The sequence below is a fragment of the Bos mutus genome, chromosome 20, assembly GCF_027580195.1.
Source record: "Bos mutus isolate GX-2022 chromosome 20, NWIPB_WYAK_1.1, whole genome shotgun sequence".
Classification (NCBI taxonomy): Eukaryota; Metazoa; Chordata; class Mammalia; order Artiodactyla; family Bovidae; genus Bos; species Bos mutus.
The window spans coordinates 20,409,858-20,429,737 of record NC_091636.1 but is presented as its reverse complement, the minus strand read 5'-3'; the positions used below and the strand labels follow the sequence as shown (position 1 = coordinate 20,429,737).

General features: G+C 39.2%; 1 protein-coding gene across 1 annotated transcript in view; it reads right to left on the bottom strand.

Moving 5' to 3' along the window:
• ZSWIM6 (zinc finger SWIM-type containing 6) overlaps positions 1 to 19,880 on the bottom strand; it is a 211,751-nt gene that overhangs the window by 9,254 nt on the left and 182,617 nt on the right. Inside the window, exons 5-10 of the mRNA XM_005900493.2 lie at positions 17,246 to 17,425; positions 12,283 to 12,459; positions 11,868 to 12,014; positions 6,593 to 6,739; positions 5,261 to 5,521; positions 1,292 to 1,427 (exon numbers count right to left, since the gene is read on the bottom strand). Coding sequence (XP_005900555.2) covers positions 1,292 to 1,427; positions 5,261 to 5,521; positions 6,593 to 6,739; positions 11,868 to 12,014; positions 12,283 to 12,459; positions 17,246 to 17,425 — 1,048 coding nt within the window. The remainder of the gene's footprint in view (positions 1 to 1,291; positions 1,428 to 5,260; positions 5,522 to 6,592; positions 6,740 to 11,867; positions 12,015 to 12,282; positions 12,460 to 17,245; positions 17,426 to 19,880) is intronic.

Genomic DNA, 19,880 nt, shown 5'->3' with positions numbered 1-19,880 from the left:
GCTTCAGTCGTGTCCGACTCTGTGTGACCCCATAGACGGCAGCCCACCAGGCTCCCCCGTCCCTGGGATTCTCCAGGCAAGAACACTGGAGTGGGTTGCCATTTCCTCCTCCAATGCATGAAAGTGAAAAGTGAAAGTGAAGTTGCTCAGTCGTGTCTGCCTCTGAGCGACCCCATGGACTGCAGCCTACCAGGCTCCTCCATCCATGGGATTTTCCAGGCAAGAGTACTAGAGTGGGTTGCCACTGCCTTCTCCGGAATACACACTCTATTGCTGCATAAAAAAGAGGCCTCCTGTGATTTATGAGTTATACTCATACAGGAAAGGCATTGTTTTTGAATCCACTACACTGGCTAACTGTGGAATCAAACTATTTTCCAACATCTCAAGTTGGAGGTGTGTCTTTACATGGCAATAACAGGGTCTAATCTGCACTTTAACAAGTGTGTTGATTTAAAAAAAAAAAAAAAGACAAAAGGAAAAAGCTCACATTTTAAGAAAGTAGATTATTTCTTTCAGGTCCTTAAAGTTTAAAAGGCTATATATAAGATTGAAAAATGTAATCTTGAATGCATTAAAAAATATTCAGCTACCACAAATTCATGATGAAAATAATTCCTTTGTGAACTGACTTTATAAAGGAGGAGAAAACAGAAAAGTCAGCGGCAGAAGACAACGTGTTCCAATTATTATTACTGAAAGAGGGACTGAGGGTGGCGGGAGCAGAGCGGAGGCAGGAAAATCCTGGGCGACCCCTGGACCGCGATGCCGTCCACGCCGGACAGAGTCCCACCTTCTCTCACTCTCCAGTTGAGAGCAAACGTGCTTCCTCGCCAGGACGGCTCTCCTGCACTACTGACGGGGACGCGTAACTGCAGCAGGTGTGAAGGGCTCCCTCAATTATATTCAGCCAAGTGTATGTATTATTTACCACTGTTTCAAAATCTAATTTTTTCAAAATAATGAGTTATTTAGGAAGGTTTCAACTGTTGCTGCCTTGTGACTAAACCCAACCTGAAACTGTTCTCTGGTCTCAAATTCTAGCTTCAAGACAGAGTAGGATAAAGCCACCATGAACGTGAGTGTGACAGCCGACAAGAATACCCTCTTTCCCTTACTTTAAATAAAACAAAAGCCAAACGAGGCAACAAACTACCACCACCACAACTGCAGAAGCACGATAGCTTCTTCAGATTCCTGCTGCCTACAAGAAACACGGATGAGCGAGAAGTCAGTTACGTTTCCCCGGTGGGGATTTGGATCGCCACTGCGCACGGGGCGGAATACGTACCGCATTGCTCTCAGTGCAATTTTGTATGCCAGTTCAGCATCGTGAGGTAGGAGAGAGGTGAAGAGATACTTGGCAAATGTGTGCATTGGAACACTCTCCCGATGGATTATTTCGCCTAAACCACTATATGGGCCGGCTGTAGGAAGAGAGCATATACATTTTACATTCTTAAACAAGGAACTAAGACTTCTTGTAAAGTATAAATTTCTTATGTAAAGTTATAAACAGCGTTAATCTAGTGAAGAATGTAATCTAAGTGACATGATTGAAATGAATACAATTCTTAAGTCAGAAATGATGCGACAGGGTAGAGTAGACAACATCAAATTCACTTCAGGAACAACTCCCTGCAGCACAGCTGAAAGTGAATCACACAACTAGGGGGCGGAGCTTGTTCACACTACAACTGCTTCAGGAAACAAGGAAGCAGGAAACCTCACTCAACTCAGGACAGGCCCTCTCTCAATGTGTGATATCTATGTGCCCAGATTTTCAAATACACAGATGACTCTCAGCTTCACTTTGGAACCTGCCCCAGACTCAGCTGGAGGGGCACACATAAGCCAGGCTTCCAGAAAAGAGTGCTCTGCTTCAGGGGGAGGGATGGAGATTCTGAACCACAAATTCCAATACAAAGACTTTTAAGTATTGCTGCTTTTAATAAGGAGAAAGAGATGTTAATTCTCAGAAAGTGATTAATAATAAAAAATAGAATAATACTCACCATACGCAAAAGAAAAAAAGTAACTGAGTCTGCCACCATTTGGGCTTCAAAAGATCAATTTCAAAAGCAAATTTATATTGAAGCTATCAAAATTCATTTCTCAGAAGTTATGATAGGCATCGTGGCAGAGCTGACTCCCCCTTTGTCTTCTCTAAATGCTACCTTACGAAGGGCAATACCAACTTTTAAAACAAATTTTGAAAGGAAACCACAGTGGTTAGTTCAACTACTTTCCGCTTAGGTACTTTGAGGTCTAGTTACTGTAAAGTGTTTTGTAAATTAGTTTCCATCTCACCTTTGGGTAACATTGGTTTCATGACTCTAGAATTATGAACCATCACATTACTGCTCAAAGGACATAATACACTTGATTTCCATGAGAAAACTAAGTCTGGTGAAGGGTTTAGAATGCAAGAAATGCAGTTTAGAGGAAACGGTGAAAGGAGTTATTGAACTGGGCACTCTGGTAAGAACATGATATATTTTAGATCATTTTAAACTAACAGAAGTTGTTTTTAAATGTCATTGTTTCATTCTTTGGTTAGCAGTTTTGAACTGTTCCTTATTTAAGTACTTTAAAAGTCATGTAGACTACTTTTTTACCAAGACAAACTGAAGATATTTTAAAATGTTTTAGTGATCTGGTATTAGTAAAAAGTTGATATAGCATTACAGTTTTTACCCTTAGTTCATATGAGGCCAAATTATTTGTTACTATGATAGACTGAATGCTTGCCCTCCTCTCAAATTCCTATGTTGAAGCCCTATCTCCCAACGTGAATGTAGTTGAAGACAGGGCCTTTATGGAAGTAATTAAGGCTAAGTGAGGTCACAGGGGCCCTGACCTGGTCCAACAGAAGTAGCGTCCCTTAAGAAGAGACAAGAGTGAATGCTGTCTCTGCCTTGTGAGAACTCAGAGAAGGCAGCCCTGTGCGAGGCAGCAGGAGGGCCCTCACCAGAAAGTGAACTAGCAAGCGCCTTGGCCTTGGACTTCTCGGCCTCCAGAACTGTGAGAAATAAACTTCTGTTGTTTAAGCATCTAACCTGTAGTATTTTTTTTATGGCAGCTTGAGCAGAGTAAGACATTAACTCTACTTTATTAAGGACTAATTATAGCAAACATCTATTTTTCTTCTGTATCTCTCCTCCATTTCCTTTCAGCATTTCCCTTAAACCATCAAGTTCCCTTTCTGTACTATGCAAGGAAAGCCAGGATGCATAATCAATATAATAGCACTTCCCAACAAGCAAAACATTCAGTCAGGTATCATAGAATTATTTGTCAATGAATAATCAGTGTCCCAGAGCTCCAGTGTACTGAAAAGTGAAAAAATTAAATTTGGAATCTAAGTTCCCCAGAAGTGTTTTTCCAGTATGTCCACAGTATGTCTAGTATGATCCAATATGCCCACAGTATGTCCAGAAGTGACTAACACTCAGCAACAATACAGGGTTACTGCTTCCTCTTTTTCAGATACTTAGGTCAGCTAACTAATTTGCCCCTGAAATTCACAGAGTATAAATGCATGAAGAACTTGGTGCCCAGTGCAGTTGATTCTATCATGGAGCATTTATCTTTTGGAGTTTATAGAAATGGTCCCTTGGCTTCCCCTTGGACTTCTTCCTGTCCTGCACCACCCACTCTTTGTGGGCTGAGCAAGGCTGGGAAAGGAGCGGAGGCTGGGATAAGTCATCAGCACTCCTTATCGGGCATAGTTCTAATTAAAATGTTTAACAAGAAAGTATGGTCTAATCAAAGAGTAAAACAAAGTTTAAAAATATTCGTAAGTAATGAACATGAAGACATAAGATAAGTAAGTGATGAACAGGTATCAGACACTATCAACTTTGAAAAGCACGTATCCTCTTCTATTCCTTCAGAATAATAAAACTCAAAAGGCAGTTTACCAAGAGTTATTAAGAGCCAGTATAAAAATAACTGTACTTCTAAAATATATAAATGTAAAGTGCATTTAATGAAAAAAATTTTTTTCAACTAGATCTTTAGCTTTGGACATATAAGAGAGGTTTTGAAATGCTATTTTCTCTAAATCCCTTCCCTAAGTATAGTCATTCCAAATACAAGACAAAGAAACCATATTCTATGAGCTTATCAATCACAGAGAATCCCACAAAAATAACACACATGTACTTGAGAGATGGAAGCAATTAAAAAGTTCTGACATCTCCCAAATCTGTGTAAAAGACTGCTAATGCTAAGTTGCCTCAGTCTTGTCTGACTCTGTGTGACCCCATGGATTGTAGCCCACCAGGCTGCTCTGTCCATGGGATTCTCCAGGCAAGAATACTGGAGTGGGTTGCCATTTCCTTCTCCAGTAAAAGAGTAGGTTACCACATTAAGTACACTTATTGTTGACAAGGAAAAAACATTTAAAAAAATATCAGTCAAAATTTGGGGATTTGTCTGTTTGGCTCAGATGGTAAAAAATCTGCTTGCAATGCAGGAGACTGGGGTTCAATCCCCAGTCAGGAAGATCCCAGGAGAAAGGAATGGCTACCCAGTCCAGTACTCTTGCCTGGAGAATTCCATGAACAGAGGAGCCTGGCGGGCTACAGTCCATGGGGTCACAGGAAGTTGGACATGATTGAGCAACTAACATTTTCACTTTTCTCTTGACCTTACAAGAAAGAAAGAAAAAAACTTGACTTTGCCTTATTCTATGAAACTTTTACCTTGATGAATCTACACCTAATGGATTTTCTGAAATAATTAGCACAGTGAAAATTCACTTCTACAGTTGTTGGTCCTTTATCAGGATGTGCAAATGACAGGTTCAAAATCCAGAAGTCATGTAACAGCCAATAATTTGGAGGAATGCCAACCAGTTTCCATTTTATTACTTAATAGATCCAAGGAATATGGCTACCAGTCATAAAGGAATATGGCTACCAGCAATAATTCACTAAATATAAAATTTACATTTATCTCAAGAACAACAGTTTAAAAATAAACAGTCCTTTTTAAAGCTTGTGACATTCAAATAGGGCTCATTTTTAGCAGCCTCATTGCTTACATGACCACCTAATAAATAGTAAACATCTAAACATCTATACTTTTTTATTAAGTGATACTACTTTTTGGAAAATGAACATGCCTGTGACACTCAGCGACCATACCAATCAGGATAACTACTGTATTAAATGTACTCAAACAGTATTCCCAACATAAGAAAGCGGAATGCCTAAATAAAATGGGCTAAACAAGTGGAGAAGTTATCAGTTACCTTCTAACAGGAAGACTGCTTGCTTGCGAAAAATTTTCACCAGTGTGTCGTCCAATTCAATCTCCTGAAGCTTGGAGATGAGCTGTTCCTCGTTGCGGCAAACCTTCTCCTGGGTGTACAGCCCGTCAGGCATGACCCGCTGCTGTCCCAGCCCTATTAGGGCTACTTCCACGGCCAGCGTTAGGTAGGATTCCCCTTCTTCTAGGAATTTGTGTGCAGGTAGATGCTGGTATTCCAGAGACTTGCACTGTCCCATATTCTCTGTCACAGAAGAAATCAGAGTTCAGAAACTACTTTTGCAGATGTTCTGACAGGCACAATCTATTAATATTTTACCCGGAACTCTTATTAAACGAATTATTGACTTAGCTCCAAGAAAGCTGGAAAACCATGTTAAAGTATATAGTTTTCCAATATCTTTAAAAAAAATGACCATCAATTGACTAAATGTGTATGTTCTGGAGGAAAGCATAGAACAAATATTTTTCTCTCATTAAAAAGGAATCACCAAAGAAAACCATAAATCTAAGAAGAGATACTAAGAATACTTAACAGTAAACAAAATTTTAATTAACCAAGAGTAAAATTACATGATGACTGTAATAGTTACCAATTTTTTAAAGTCTAGAATTGAAAATTTTTCATACTTTTACCAGTGTTGTAATTTATAATAAAAACAGTAGAGAACACAACATATATGTAACTCAATTTCATGGTCCTTTTTGTTATCAGAGTCATCAGTTGTCAAAAGAGAATGATTCTCTGAACATCGTCTTATCACTGTTAAGGTGCTTCTATTTACAAATTCTTAACAAACTTCAACTGTCAAACTCCCAAGGAAAGTGGATTCAGAGTCATACCCTCACCCTCCTGATAAGAGTTTGGGTCACCAAAATCCATGAGGGCAACCACCACAGGCTAGATAATTAACTCTCCAAGCTAATCCAGTCATGGGAGCAGCAAAGGTACAAACCTTCTTCCCTGCCATATGATATATATCCTTATTTTATATCTTTATGCTGGAAAATAGTAAGAAACACAGATAAATTCTTAGATACACAATCACTGATAGAAGGGAATGAGTATTTTTAGGTTCTTGATACATGCTGCCAACTGTCAACGCCAAGACTTTCCCCAGTTTGAGAAGCCTGCCTAAAAAGTGGCAGTACCATTTCCTGCTAACCGCTAGTCCTGTTAACTATATGGAATGGACTCATAGAAGGAACAGCGAAGAACCATGACCAGTGACGAACGCCATTCAGGGTTTAGGCGGGGAGCACACGAGACAAACGTCAACGTTTTTATTATTTTATTTTTATGTTTTACTTTTACCTGTAAAATCTGAGAACACAGGGAAGCCTTCGTCGTCAGTGCGGCAGGCTTCCATAAGGCTGCTGAAAAGTGTGCCCACGGGATCCAGGGGGTGTCCAACCCAGCCCTCCAGATTGGTTATTGAGGTTATGCTTTTATGGGGTAGCTCTGTGTAAGAAAAGAGAATTGAGATATGAAGAGAAGTAGAGGAAAGAAAGGCTTTACCATTTAATAGCAGCATCCTCACAAATTAATACTACATTCAATTCAAAATTCCTCTTTAATTAAAAAACAAGGTTTCGTAAAACCCGAACTTGTAAACTATTTTAAGTTCTAAAGGGTCATCTGTGAATCAATGTAAATGGTGTTAACTGCCCAAGAAAACTCTCAAACATCTATTTAATTCATGTGTCCAGAGTACTAGGTTGACATTATTGTTTACACTATTAAATTATAATGTATGAGGAAAAATGAATTCCAACTTTTCACCTGAGAAGCTAAGGACAACTCTGCTTACCTCCGAGGAGTGGCTTTAAAGAGAACTAAGAATTCTCCCTGGAATTATCATTGGCTAACTAACTACAACTTTATTAAGAACATATTCTTCTCACTGAGTCACCTAAAATAGAGTCTAAAGAGCAGCTACACTCTGGGTCAGACCTGAACTCCCCTATCACCTTACAAGAGTCTTCCTTATCATGGATATGTAAACCATTTAAGAGAGAAACTTTTCCACAAAGGGGAACTACAACAGAAGATAACATAATTTGGATGGAATGTATCCCTTTTCATTGTCTTCACGGACGTTAGAACTTTAAAATTCTCAAGTTAGAGTGCTGAGAAAAACTGCAAGTACTTTAGGGTACACTCCATTATTGTAAACAATGCAGTACTTTACATGTAAGTGTTTACTAAAATAATAAACAGTAGTAGTTCCTTCTTGAAGGAAAGTACAATAAAAACTACAAATAATATAAAATAAACAAGAAAAATATTGGCTTGTAAATAGCTAAAGAGCTATTCCACCAAGTTCAATGTTCCTTTAGAAGTCTTCTGTTTTGGACTACCAACTCTTAGTACATAGAAATAAAGCATGGCCTGGCACAATGTACTACAATCTATGGAAACTGAGCGCTAGATTCCTTGGAAGGCTCTTTCCCTGCAATTTCTGTCAATGATTTTTAATATACACAACCAGGATAAAAACAGAAACATGAGTATTACTCTTAGCAACACGTCTGTCTCTATATATATATATACATATATATACACACACACATGCATACATATATGTATGTGCATCAGATCAGATCAGATCAGTCGCTCAGTCGTGTCCGACTCCTTGCGACCTCATGAATCGCAGCACACCAGGCCTCCCTGTCCATCACCAACTCCCGGAGTTCACCCAGACTCACATCCATCGAGTCAGTGATGCCATCCAGCCATCTCATCCTCTGTCGTCCCCTTCGCCTCCTGCCCCCAATCCCTCCCGGCATCAGAGTCTTTTCCAATGAGTCAGCTCTTCGCATGAGGTGGCCAAAGTACTGGAGTTTCAGCTTTAGCATCATTCCTTCCAAAGAAATCCCAGGGCTGATCTCCTTCAGAATGGACTGGTTGGATCTCCTTGCAGTCCAAGGGACTCCCAAGACTCTTCTCCAACACCACAGTTCAAAAGCATCAATTCTTCGGCGCTCAGCCTTCTTCACAGTCCAACTCTCACGTCCATACATGACCACAGGAAAAACCATAGCCTTGACTAGACGGACCTTTGTTGGCAAAGTAATGTCTCTGCTTTTGAATATGCTATCTAGGTTGGTCATAACTTTCCTTCCAAGGAGTAAGCGTCTTTTAATTTCATGGCTGCAGTTACCATCTGCAGTGATTTTGGAGCCCAGAAAAATAAAGTCTGACACTGTTTCCACTGTTTCCCCATCTATTTCCCATGAAGTGGTGGGACCGGATGCCATGATCTTCGTTTTCTGAACGTTGAGCTTTAAGCCAACTTTTTCACTCTCCTCTTTCACTGTCATCAAGAGGCTTTTGAGTTCCTCTTCACTTTCTGCCATAAGGGTGGTGTCATCTGCGTATCTGAGGTTGTTGATATTTCTCCCAGCAATCTTGATTCCAGCTTGTGTTTCTTCCAGTCCAGCGTTTCTCATGATGTACTCTGCATAGAAGTTAAATAAACAGAGTGACAATATACAGCCTTGATGAACTCCTTTTCCTATTTGGAACCAGTCTGTTGTTCCATGTCCAGTTCTAACTGTTGCTTCCTGACCTGCATACAAATTTCTCAAGAGGCGGATCAGGTGGTCTGGTATTCCCATCTCTTTCAGAATCTTCCACAGTTTATCGTGATCCACACAGTCAAAGGCTTTGGCATAGTCAATAAAGCAGAAATAGATGTTTTTCTGGAACTCTCTTGCTTTTTCCATGATCCAGTGGATGTTGGCAATTTGATCTCTGGTTCCTCTGCCTTTTCTAAAACCAGCTTGAACATCAGGAAGTTCACGGTTCACATATTGCTGAAGCCTGGCTTGGAGAATTTTGAGCATTACTTTACTAGCGTGTGAGATGAGTGCAATTGTGCTGTAGTTTGAGCATTCTTTGGCATTGCCTTTCTTTGGGACTGGAATGAAAACTGACTTTTTGCAGTCCTGTGGCCACTGCTGAGTTTTCCAAATTTGCCGGCATATTGAGTGCAGCACTTTCATGGCATCGTCTTTCAGGATTTAGAATAGCTCAACTGGAATTCCATCACCTCCACTAGCTTTGATCGTAGTGATGCTTTCTAAGGCCCACTTGACTTCACATTCCAGGATGTCTGGCTCTAGGTCAGTGATCACTGACCTAGATTATCTGGGTCGTGAAGATCTTTTTTGTACAGTTCTTCTGTGTATTCTTGCCATCTCTTCTTAATATTTTCTGCTTCTGTTAGGTCCATACCATTTCTGTCCTTTATCGAGCTCATCTTTGCATGAAATGTTCCTTTGGTATCTCTGATTTTCTTGAAGAGATCCCTAGTCTTTCCCATTCTGTTGTTTTCCTCTATTTCTTTGTATGTGTGCATGTGTGTGTATTAGACTTACTGTGGCAATCATTTAAAAACATACATAAATATGGAATCATTATGTTCTATACCTGAAACCAATGTTGTATGTCAATTATATCAATTTTTTTTAAAGTTGACATATGCCAAATATTTTATTTACTAATCTTGGCCCCATAAGAAATAACTGCTACAGCAATTTGGAATTGTAACAGTACAAAAACGCCTATTATTTGAATATGGGCAAACAAAAATAAAGTAGGGAAAGATATACAGATATGATATGTAGTACTAGTAAAGAATAGTCTGAATTTAAAAATTTTCTTATGTAAAGGCTAAAAGAGAAATGAGTCTGAGACCTCAAAGGCAGCTATTAATACCTTAACATGTTTGTTTCAACTTAATCTACATGAACTAACATTTTTACATTTTGTATTTCTTAGATATTGTAACATTTAAATTAAATTCATTTTAAAAATATTTTTAGTAAAGAGCAATAAAGTAAAGTTTCAAAACTCCAATGATGATCAAGAACAAGCTGTCCTGTTGCAGTATAAAAAATACTTCATTCTCTCTTAGCCTATTTTCATCCTTTCTACTTTTCAGAAGTAAACGCCTCTTGGCCATATATTGTATGTGTTTAGGTGAAGGGAGAGACTTCAGAAAAATTTTGCTAAGGGCCAAACAACATATTCTGCAAATATATCTGGTAACCAGTGATGCTTTGATGAACATGAAGAAGTGGACAAAGTAATGACTTTCAGGGATATGACATTCCAGTCCTATCTGACCTCCCCCTTTTTTGGTTCATGTGGTCACTTTGGAACTTTCTTTCATCAAAACATGTTATTTAACATTTTTAATACTTGTAATATAGAGGATATAAAATATTACAACAATCTAATAATCTCCAGCCCATTTTAACTTTTGATAATTTTCAGCTATACCCTAGACGTGTGTGTAACTGCCCAAGGAATAAAATAAAAATACAAGCCAAAAAAATCACAACTAAAACTACTTCTCTCTGAATAAGATATAAAATTCCAGAGTAAAAACAAAACAATCATACCAGAGAAAAATAAAAAAGATCTACATGTACAGAAGAAAAAGAAGCACATGGATTAATCAGAGAAAGCATCGTATTTCTTTCTTTTGATCAGGGCCTTATGCATGTAATACAACTCTGTTGCAATTATTATGGAGAAGGCAATGGCACCCCACTCCAGTACTCTTGCCTGGAAAATCCTATGGACAGAGGGGCCTGGTAGGTTGCAGTCCATGGGGTCGCTAAGAGTCGGACACGACTGAGCGACTTCACTTTCACTTTTCACTTTCCTGCATTGGAGAAGGAAATGGCAACCCACTCCGGTGTTCTTGCCTGGAGAATCCCAGGGACAGGGGAGCCTGGTGGGCTGCCGTCTATGGGATCGCACAGAGTCGGACACGACTGAAGCAACTTAGCAGCAGCAATGCTTATTTAAAATTTAAAAGATTAATAAACTGAGACAAAGAGGAGTTAAATATGTTCTGCCAGTTGACAGGTCATCAAAGGTTATTTACAGAATCTAAAAAATCCAGGAGTTCTCTTTGGTCACTTTAAATACACATCATGTCCTGATATACAAGTTATTACAATTAAAATGTTTTACAGTGCTTCTATATTATGTGAGGCCTGCTTTCAGCACTTTATAGGAAATAACTAGTTTAATCTTTCAACTCCAGGACACAAGTCCTCAATTGAGCCCCAGTCCACAGATAAGATCAAGTCAATGCCTAAGGTCTCCAGCCTGGACCTCTTGCCAGAATTCAAACATAGGCAGTCTACCACTGGAGCCCTTACTGTCACAATTAAAATGTTTCTTCACAGAATGAAATATATCTGGTTAACTTGCATTTTAGGTAATTTAGATATACTACATAACTCAAACAGTTAAAAAAAAACAAACAAAACCCAAAAAACAACAACTGTCCCCTTAAAAAAAATTAACTTAGGAAACTAAGAAACATTAAAAAACAAACAAACAAACAAAAAAACAACCTATGTTTCACAACATTCAACCAGAGAGGGAAAATGCCTAAAATTTGTCACCGATTAGCTAGCTATTAAACATTTCAAAAGAGTGGTGAGTGAAGCCATCTCCATGGCTCTAATTTTAAAAGCTCTCTCCCCGCCAAAGAACATGAAACCTAGTGACATTATCACCAAGAATCCCATTCCAATGGAAACAAACTCCTTCACACATTCACCTTTTTTCTGAGTTCGGAACATTTCCAACTGCTTCTGTTGCTGTCGTCTTAATGTGTTAACAATAGCTATTGCTAGTCTCAGTGCTTCTCTGGGGTACCCATGAGAACGTAATGCATCCACTCGTGCACAGGCTGTAGGAACATGTTCTAAAACACAAAGTGAAGGGAGGAAAGTTGCCATTATCAGATATATCTATAAAAACAGGATTTAATAGTAAGATGTTTCCCCCAAAATACTATTAAAAAGACACAAGAAACCATTTCTGAACTTGGATTTGAATGAAAAACTCCTACTGCCAAGCATTCATCCATCTCCCATTGAATCCCTCAACTCTCCACCTCCCACTCCAGTAATGCTATAGAAACTAAACAAAGAAGTAAGTCATGGAAATGTCTTTCCGGTTTGGCCACTTACCATGCCAGAGGGGCCACCCGCGGGAGTCAAAGAGGGAGTTTTCAGTGTCGTCATGGTAACAGTAGTTGGTGTATAGGTCACTGCTGATAATGTGCTGCAAGTGGCTATCCTGCCAGTGGAGATCGCATGCCTCAATGGCTCGGGTGAACACTGTCCGATGTGGCCTGTTCGATGAATCTGTTTTTTCCACAATTCAGAAAGCTGTGTCAGCTATGATTCACACGTCAATAAATCAGTTTCATACCATAGCATTCTGTGGCCAGATGTTCATGAACACACCCACACAGACTGCCCTGCACCCCCTAAGCAGAAGGATGGAGGGTGAATAGTCTCATGTCCTAAGTACTAGGAGGCAAATCAGCCCAAAGAGCCACCATTCATTCTCTTGTTTTATCAAACACACACACTCTGCAGCCATCAAAGCTAAGGTTAAAGGCGTCCTGCAAAAAGAATTGTCACGTCTAGTTTCCATGCCAAATACACTCGGAGGAGGCACTTATCACAAAAATCACAGGAAAACTCACTGCTCCCCATTTCTGAGGTGCTGTGGTGGGCTACCCTGATGGGATCAACAAACACTATGCAAGAGATGAGACACCAGCCATGGAACCTTTCAGGAAGATGCAATCAGCCTTTAAAAATATGCAGAAGGGTTGTGCTTTTGGTTGTATTTTTTAACTATATTGTGCGGTTTTGCACAATTAAAATTATTATGCTTCTTGGGATATAATGATGAAATGGTACTTTATATCCCAAAGGGCATAAATGCATATATTTAACATTTCACAAAGCCACACAACATAGCTACAAAACAAACCAGCGCACTTACCTTGCCCTACAGGCTGCCTCCTGACTCCCGTGCAGGTTCCATGACTGGTGTGATGTCCCCAGCATAGTGTATGCTGGGGCATCACAAAAGAGCAGAGGCACACACTCCGAAGAGGGTTCAAGTTTCAGGACCTGACGGAGAAAAGAAATGTTTGCGAAATAAAGGATATTCTTACCCCAACTTCTGGGATTATTCAGTTCTTCTGGAAAACATGGTTCGAATTCTACCTGCCCTCCCAGCCCTTGGGTCCCGAACTCCAGACTTACCTTCAACTATGGCACAAACCTTAGAAAGAGCCTCAACTGACAATTAGGGTAACAAACTATTTTTATTTATGGGTACTTTATTTAACTCAAGTATCACCCCTCACTGTTCTGAGACTTAACTAAATGAGAAGTAAAATCTGGAGCTTCCTTAGTTGGTAAAGTTTCATCTTCCTGTCCTTGGAGCTTTGGCTAAGCACAGACATAAAGGAAATCATAAAAATCAAAACACACCTGAATCAAGAAAAGCTCTGAAAACTTATCCAGACCAAACCCTCTATTCTGCTGATGGAACCGAAAATCGAGAGATGTAAAGTGACTTGCCAAGGTCACACACCCAGGCAATGGCAGTCAAGATCAAAACACAGATAACCTCACTCCAAATTCAGCTATGTCAGCTGTTCTGAAAGGCTTTTGAATGGTCTTTAACAGAAAGAGACATTACTTCAGCTTGGTCTCAGGTGGACTTAGACAGCTGTACTTGAATGGCAGACATATCAAAATGCATGGATGACAGACAATTTGAGAGGCATAAACATTGATGTATCTGTTCTGGCCCCTGCCCAGACTGCCTGTTAGGAGCAGACAGTGTACACTTTGCAGATGGGGAACGAGGACCTTGTATTTCATAGCCTTTGGAACCTACCAGGGCTTTTTTGCAGAGCAGAATAAATATAAAGAAACTGATTCCATGACTTCTTACAGTCAGTCAATCAAATAGTCCAAAATCCAAATCACACATAAGTGTTAAGTGGCTGTGCAATTTCATTTAACTCAAATCACAGAAACAGAATTTAAAATTAAAAGAAGACTTTAAAAGAGCAACTTGGTATTATGCACGCACTAAGAGAATGAAAGTCCTATCTGTCTACTTAATCCACTGTGGTATCAATTTCATTAAAAAAATTAAAATCTTAACTTTTCATGTTTTTATGTGACTGTAAGATCATAGACATACATAGAAGACACACACCAGACTTTTTACAGTGGTTGGCTCTTAAGAGATCAATAATACCAATTGTAACAAAAAAAAAAAACACCTAAATACTGTTTAAAAGAAAATATAAAATATAAAGCTTTGAATAGCACAGAAACAAAAAAAATGTACAGAGACAATGACTTAAAAAGTTGACTTGATTAAGTATCAAAATTATGGTCAATTTTTTTTTTTTTTTTTGCCACACAGCACGTGGGATCTTCGTTTCCCCAGCCAAGGATAGAAACTGCACCCTCTGCAGTGGGAATGTGGAGTCATAACCACTGGACCACCAGGGAAGTCCTGGTCAGTTTCTTTTTTTTTTTCTTTTCTTCTGGTCAATTTTTATCTTAGATATCTTATGTTTAAAAATTTTTTGTAGTAGCACAGAAAATAGAGAAACATGATCTTAAATGGTTAGAATGATAAACACACAAATTTGTGGTAGCTCAGGTGGCAAAGTAGGAGAAGTAAAGGGCAACCCACTCTAGTATTCTTGCCTGGAAAATCCCATGGACAGAGGAGCCTGGCAAGCTACAGTCCATGGGGTCGCAAGAGTCGGAAACGACTTAGTGACGAAATCATCATCATCAGCTGGTAAAGAATCCACCTGCAATGCAGGAGACCCCAGTTCGATTCCTGGGTCAGGAAGTTCCCCTGGAGGCTACCCACTCTAGTATTCTCAGGCTTCCCTGGTGGCTCATAGGGTAAAGAATCCACCTGCAATGTGGGAGACCTGGGTTCAATCCCTGGGTTGGGAAGATCCCCTGGAGAAGAGAAAGGCTACCCACTCCAGTAATTCTGGCCTGGAGAATCCCATTGACAGAGGAGCCTGGTGGGTTACAGTCCATGGGGCTGCAAAGAGTTGGACACAACTAAGCAACTAAGCACACACACATATAAAATAATAGATTTTTCAATCAAAAAAAGATAAAAAAGGCTCTCATTCAGGTATATTTAAAAAATAAACACTACTCTAAGGGTACAGATTCTAATGTTGTCAATTAATTCTAACAAATAATCTCAGCAAAGACATGGCCTGACTTGTGCTTCACATTCATTCTGATGTGCAAACACATGCAATTCTGCCCATGGTCTGACCATGTGTGCCCTTCACCCACCTGCATGGCTGCTAGGCTCTGTGGGCCACCAAAGGCTCTCCGCTAGCCAGTCTGCTCAGCCCTCCAGCAGAAGCACTGCAGGCTGAACACCAGAGCCCCTCTGTAGGGTTGTCTCTTCTGCCAGCCCCTCTGGAGAATATGGATGTTCTAAAAGGAGGAGCCACAGCAGCCATAAATACTGCCCTTAGAAACTAGTTCTGACTGCATATCCCTGGGTCAAACCATAAATGAAACTGTTTTATCTGGAGGTTGGACCACTTCCTAAGAAGTTTTCTAAAGCCTATGGAAGAGTCAAGTTTAACCAAGGGGAAAGTAACCAAATGGAAAGTAAAAGTACACTGTAAAATGTTAGGACAGCAGCCACGAAGAAGCCTCTAAATATAATAAAGTCAAGAAGAGATCAATGATATATTGCCTATGTAGATGTAAGCATCCTTTTCCTAGCAATGGAAGACAATAAATGTTGAATTGTTAAACTTGAAAATTCTGAGCCTCTGCAAAAAAACTTGGGGTATAAGAGGAAGATTTATTTTCTTTGAAATTATTAAATAAAATCATCATGAGCAATAAAGATGTGACAGATTTCAAATACTGAATTCCCAAGGCAAATATCTCTAGACAAAGGAGAGCCAGACAATCATCCTTCCCAAAGCCTGAAACCTCTTTTTGATTGGACAAGTCCCTATGGAATAATACATATTATTTTCTCTCTCTGTAGAGACAGAAAACACTGTGCTAACATCACATTTCATACTCAGCACTGTCCAGCTCTTTCTAGGAGTACCAACTACAGATGGAACCCGCACACACTGAAAGACAGTCTTGATTCCTGAATCCTCCTGATGTCATTTAACTCCCATCTTGCATATATCATAAATTTAAAGTCTTTCACATTTTCTAAAAAAAGGGGGAGCAGCAGCACAAAATTACACAAAAACAGTGACAGTGAATGACATTTTTATTTGCAAGAATTAATTAAATATTGGATGTGAAAGGAGAAAATCTGTCAGTAGCTAGCAGGACAATGAGGGCAAGACAGACTTTTTTTAAGATTAGAAAGACTTGTCCTGAATGGGTGGGTCCAATAGAGAAAGAGAAACTTAAAAAAAAAACATACACACACACACAAAACAGTAGAGAAATGAGAGATAGAGGTACTTAAGAGGATATTTGGAAATGCCTGGGAGCATTAGCTGCCAAAGACTAGAGAGTACTATTGCCTACAGTAGGTGGGAGCAAGTATGCTAGACAGTCCTTTCACAATAAAGAATTTTCCTGGTCTGAATGCCAGCAGCACCCCATTCCCATGTAGTCCCAGGAGTTAAATGTAAATACTACATTCTAAAACTAAGAATTTTTAACTGATTACATAGCATAGTATCCCAAATAAGAACTGACCAACACACAGAATAACAGTTCCTCAGGTCTCTCAATAATTTTGTTTTACACAGTAATTCACTACCACCCATAACATGAACTTTTTTTAAAATTCAAACTAAATAATTAGTATGCAATTTTAACACATACTAGTACATGTTAAGTATTACATCCATCTGTATTCTGAGAATATGAAAAAAAAATCACAGATCTTGATTAAAAATTAAAACACACACACACACACACACACACTCACGTTAAAACATTAAGTCCATGAGTTATAGTAAGTTCTTAAGTGAGTAAAATAATGTTTCCAAATTTATTGTAAGTTACTGTTATAACCGCAGAGGCACAATTAAGTAGGTACAAAATGAGCAGATTATCACTGTGGACTCACCTTGGTTGGCATTTGCACCCTGAGGCAGAGCATTGGTTAAGTTGGGTAATTCACTGCCATGATTTCCATCTTCCCATGGACAGACATCAACACCATTCCACTTTTTTAGCTGTTTTAGCCAACTGGCCTTCTGCTCCAACTTGCAGTGGGGATTTAAAACTATACACATCCACAGAGCACCTAATTTAAAGGGAGAGAGGAAAGTAAATTTTTAAAAATTTACAAATGTCCAATTCTAATAGTTAATAATAAGTCATTTCAAAATGGACCCAAGTCTGTGTTTTTATAACGCAATTTTACCTTAGTCCAAGCAACATATCTCATAGAGAGGTCAATGTAAAGAGGACAAAAGAGCCCAAATTTGAACCAAAGAAGCCAAATACTGTTACACATAAAGATGAGAGAGATTTCAAAGGTGATTTTAATCACCTTCCTACTTGTGTGACATTTTGGATCAAAGTCAATTCAGAATACAAACTTAAGGACCAATTTCTTACTTTCATTTACAAGCAGAGTTTATTCATGGGTGCTTTAATAAACTACTTTAAACGGTTCTTCTGTACAAAAAGTAAATTTATTCCTAAGATTACCTTTTTACAATAAAATCATAAAGGTTTAACAATGGACACCAATAAACTATTTCCTAGTCTCCTTATAAGCATTTCCAGCTTTATTATGCCTGTTCATTAGTATGAATATCTATATATCAACAGATCTTTCAAAAATAAAATTTACTTAAATATACTTCCCTAAATGATTTAAGTAGTAACTAATCTTTATATAAATGAAATCACTAAATTTGTCTTTTTGTGAATGAAACCATTCAACATTTATCAAAAGTTCACTTGCTTTAAAATGAAAAGACAACCTATGGCCTCAGATAAAATATTTGCAAACAATGTGATGAAGGGCTTAATTTCCAAAATACATAAATTATCTCATAGAGCTCAATATTTTAAAAAATCTCAATCAAAAAATGGGCAAAAGACCTAAGTAAACATTTCCTCAAAGAGAACATACAGATGGCCAGCAGGCACGTGAAGAGATTCCAGCACTGCTAATCCTCGGAGAAATGCAAATCAGAGTTATAACGAAGCACCACTTCACATGGGTCAGCATGGCTGTCATCTAAAGGTCTACAAAAAAACACTTGCTAGAGAGGGTGTGGAGAAAAGGGAACCCTCCTACTCTGTTGGTGAGAATGTTCCCTGGAGGCTCAAGTAAAGCATCCACTTGCAGTGGAGGAGACCTGGGTTTGATTGCCGGGATGGGAAGATCTCCTGGAGAAGGGAATGGCTACTCACTCCAGTATTCCTGCCTGGAGAATTCCAGACAGAGGAGCCTGGTGGGCTACACTCCATGGGGTCACAAAGCATCAGACACGACTGAGTGACTAACTATGGAGAACAGTATGGAGGTTCCCTAAAATAGGGTTAACATATATGATCCAGCAATCCCATTCCTGGGCATATATCTGGAAAAGACAAAATCCCTAATTGAAAAAGATACAAAGAATAGACAAGACATGGAAGTAACCTAAGTAACCATCAACAGATGAGTGGATAAAGAGGATGTGATACACACACACACACACACACACACACACATGTATATATACATACTTACATAATACATACATACATGCACACAAAAGAATATTGAAAAACAATGAAATAATTGCTGTTGTTTGTAGCAACATGGATGGACCTAGAGTCTATCATACTAAGTGAAGTAAGTCAGACAAAGACAAATGCTATATGGTAACACTTAAACATGGGATCTAAAAAGTATTACAAAGAAACTTAACTTACAAAATAGAAACAGATTCACAGACATAGAAAACTTAATTACCAAACGGAAGAGGAGGGAGGGATAGATTAGGAGTATGGGACTAACACATTAGAGCAGATCAGATCAGTCGCTCAGTCGTGTCCGACTCCTTGCGACCTCATGAATCGCAGCACACCAGGCCTCCCTGTCCATCACCAACTCCCGGAGTTCACTCAGACTCACGTCCATCAAGTCAGTGATGCCATCCAGCCATCTCATCCTCTGTCGTCCCCTTCGCCTCCTGCCCCCAATCCCTCCCAGCATCAGAGTCTTTTCCAATGAGTCAACTCTTTGCATGAGGTGGCCAAAGTACTGGAGTTTCAGCTTTAGCATCATTCCTTCCAAAGAAATCCCAGGGCTGATCTCCTTCAGAATGGACTGGTTGGATCTCCTTGCAGTCCAAGGGACTCTCAACAGTCTTCTCCAACACCACAGTTCAAAAGCATCAATTCTTCGGCGCTCAGCCTTCTTCACAGTCCAACTCTCACATCCATACATGACCACAGGAAAAACCATATAGCCTTGACCAGATGAACCTTTGTTGGCAAAGTAATGTGTCTGCTTTTGAATATGCTATGTAGGTTGGTCATAACTTTCCTTCCAAGGAGTGAGCGTCTTTTAATTTCATGGCTGCAGTCACCATCTGCAGTGATTTTAGAGCCCAGAAAAATAAAGTCTGACACTGTTTCCACTGTTTCCCCATCTATTTCCCATGAAGTGATGGGACCAGATGCCATGATCTTTGTTTTCTGAATGTTGAGCTTTAAGCCAACTTTTTCACTCTCCACTTTCACTTTCATCAAAA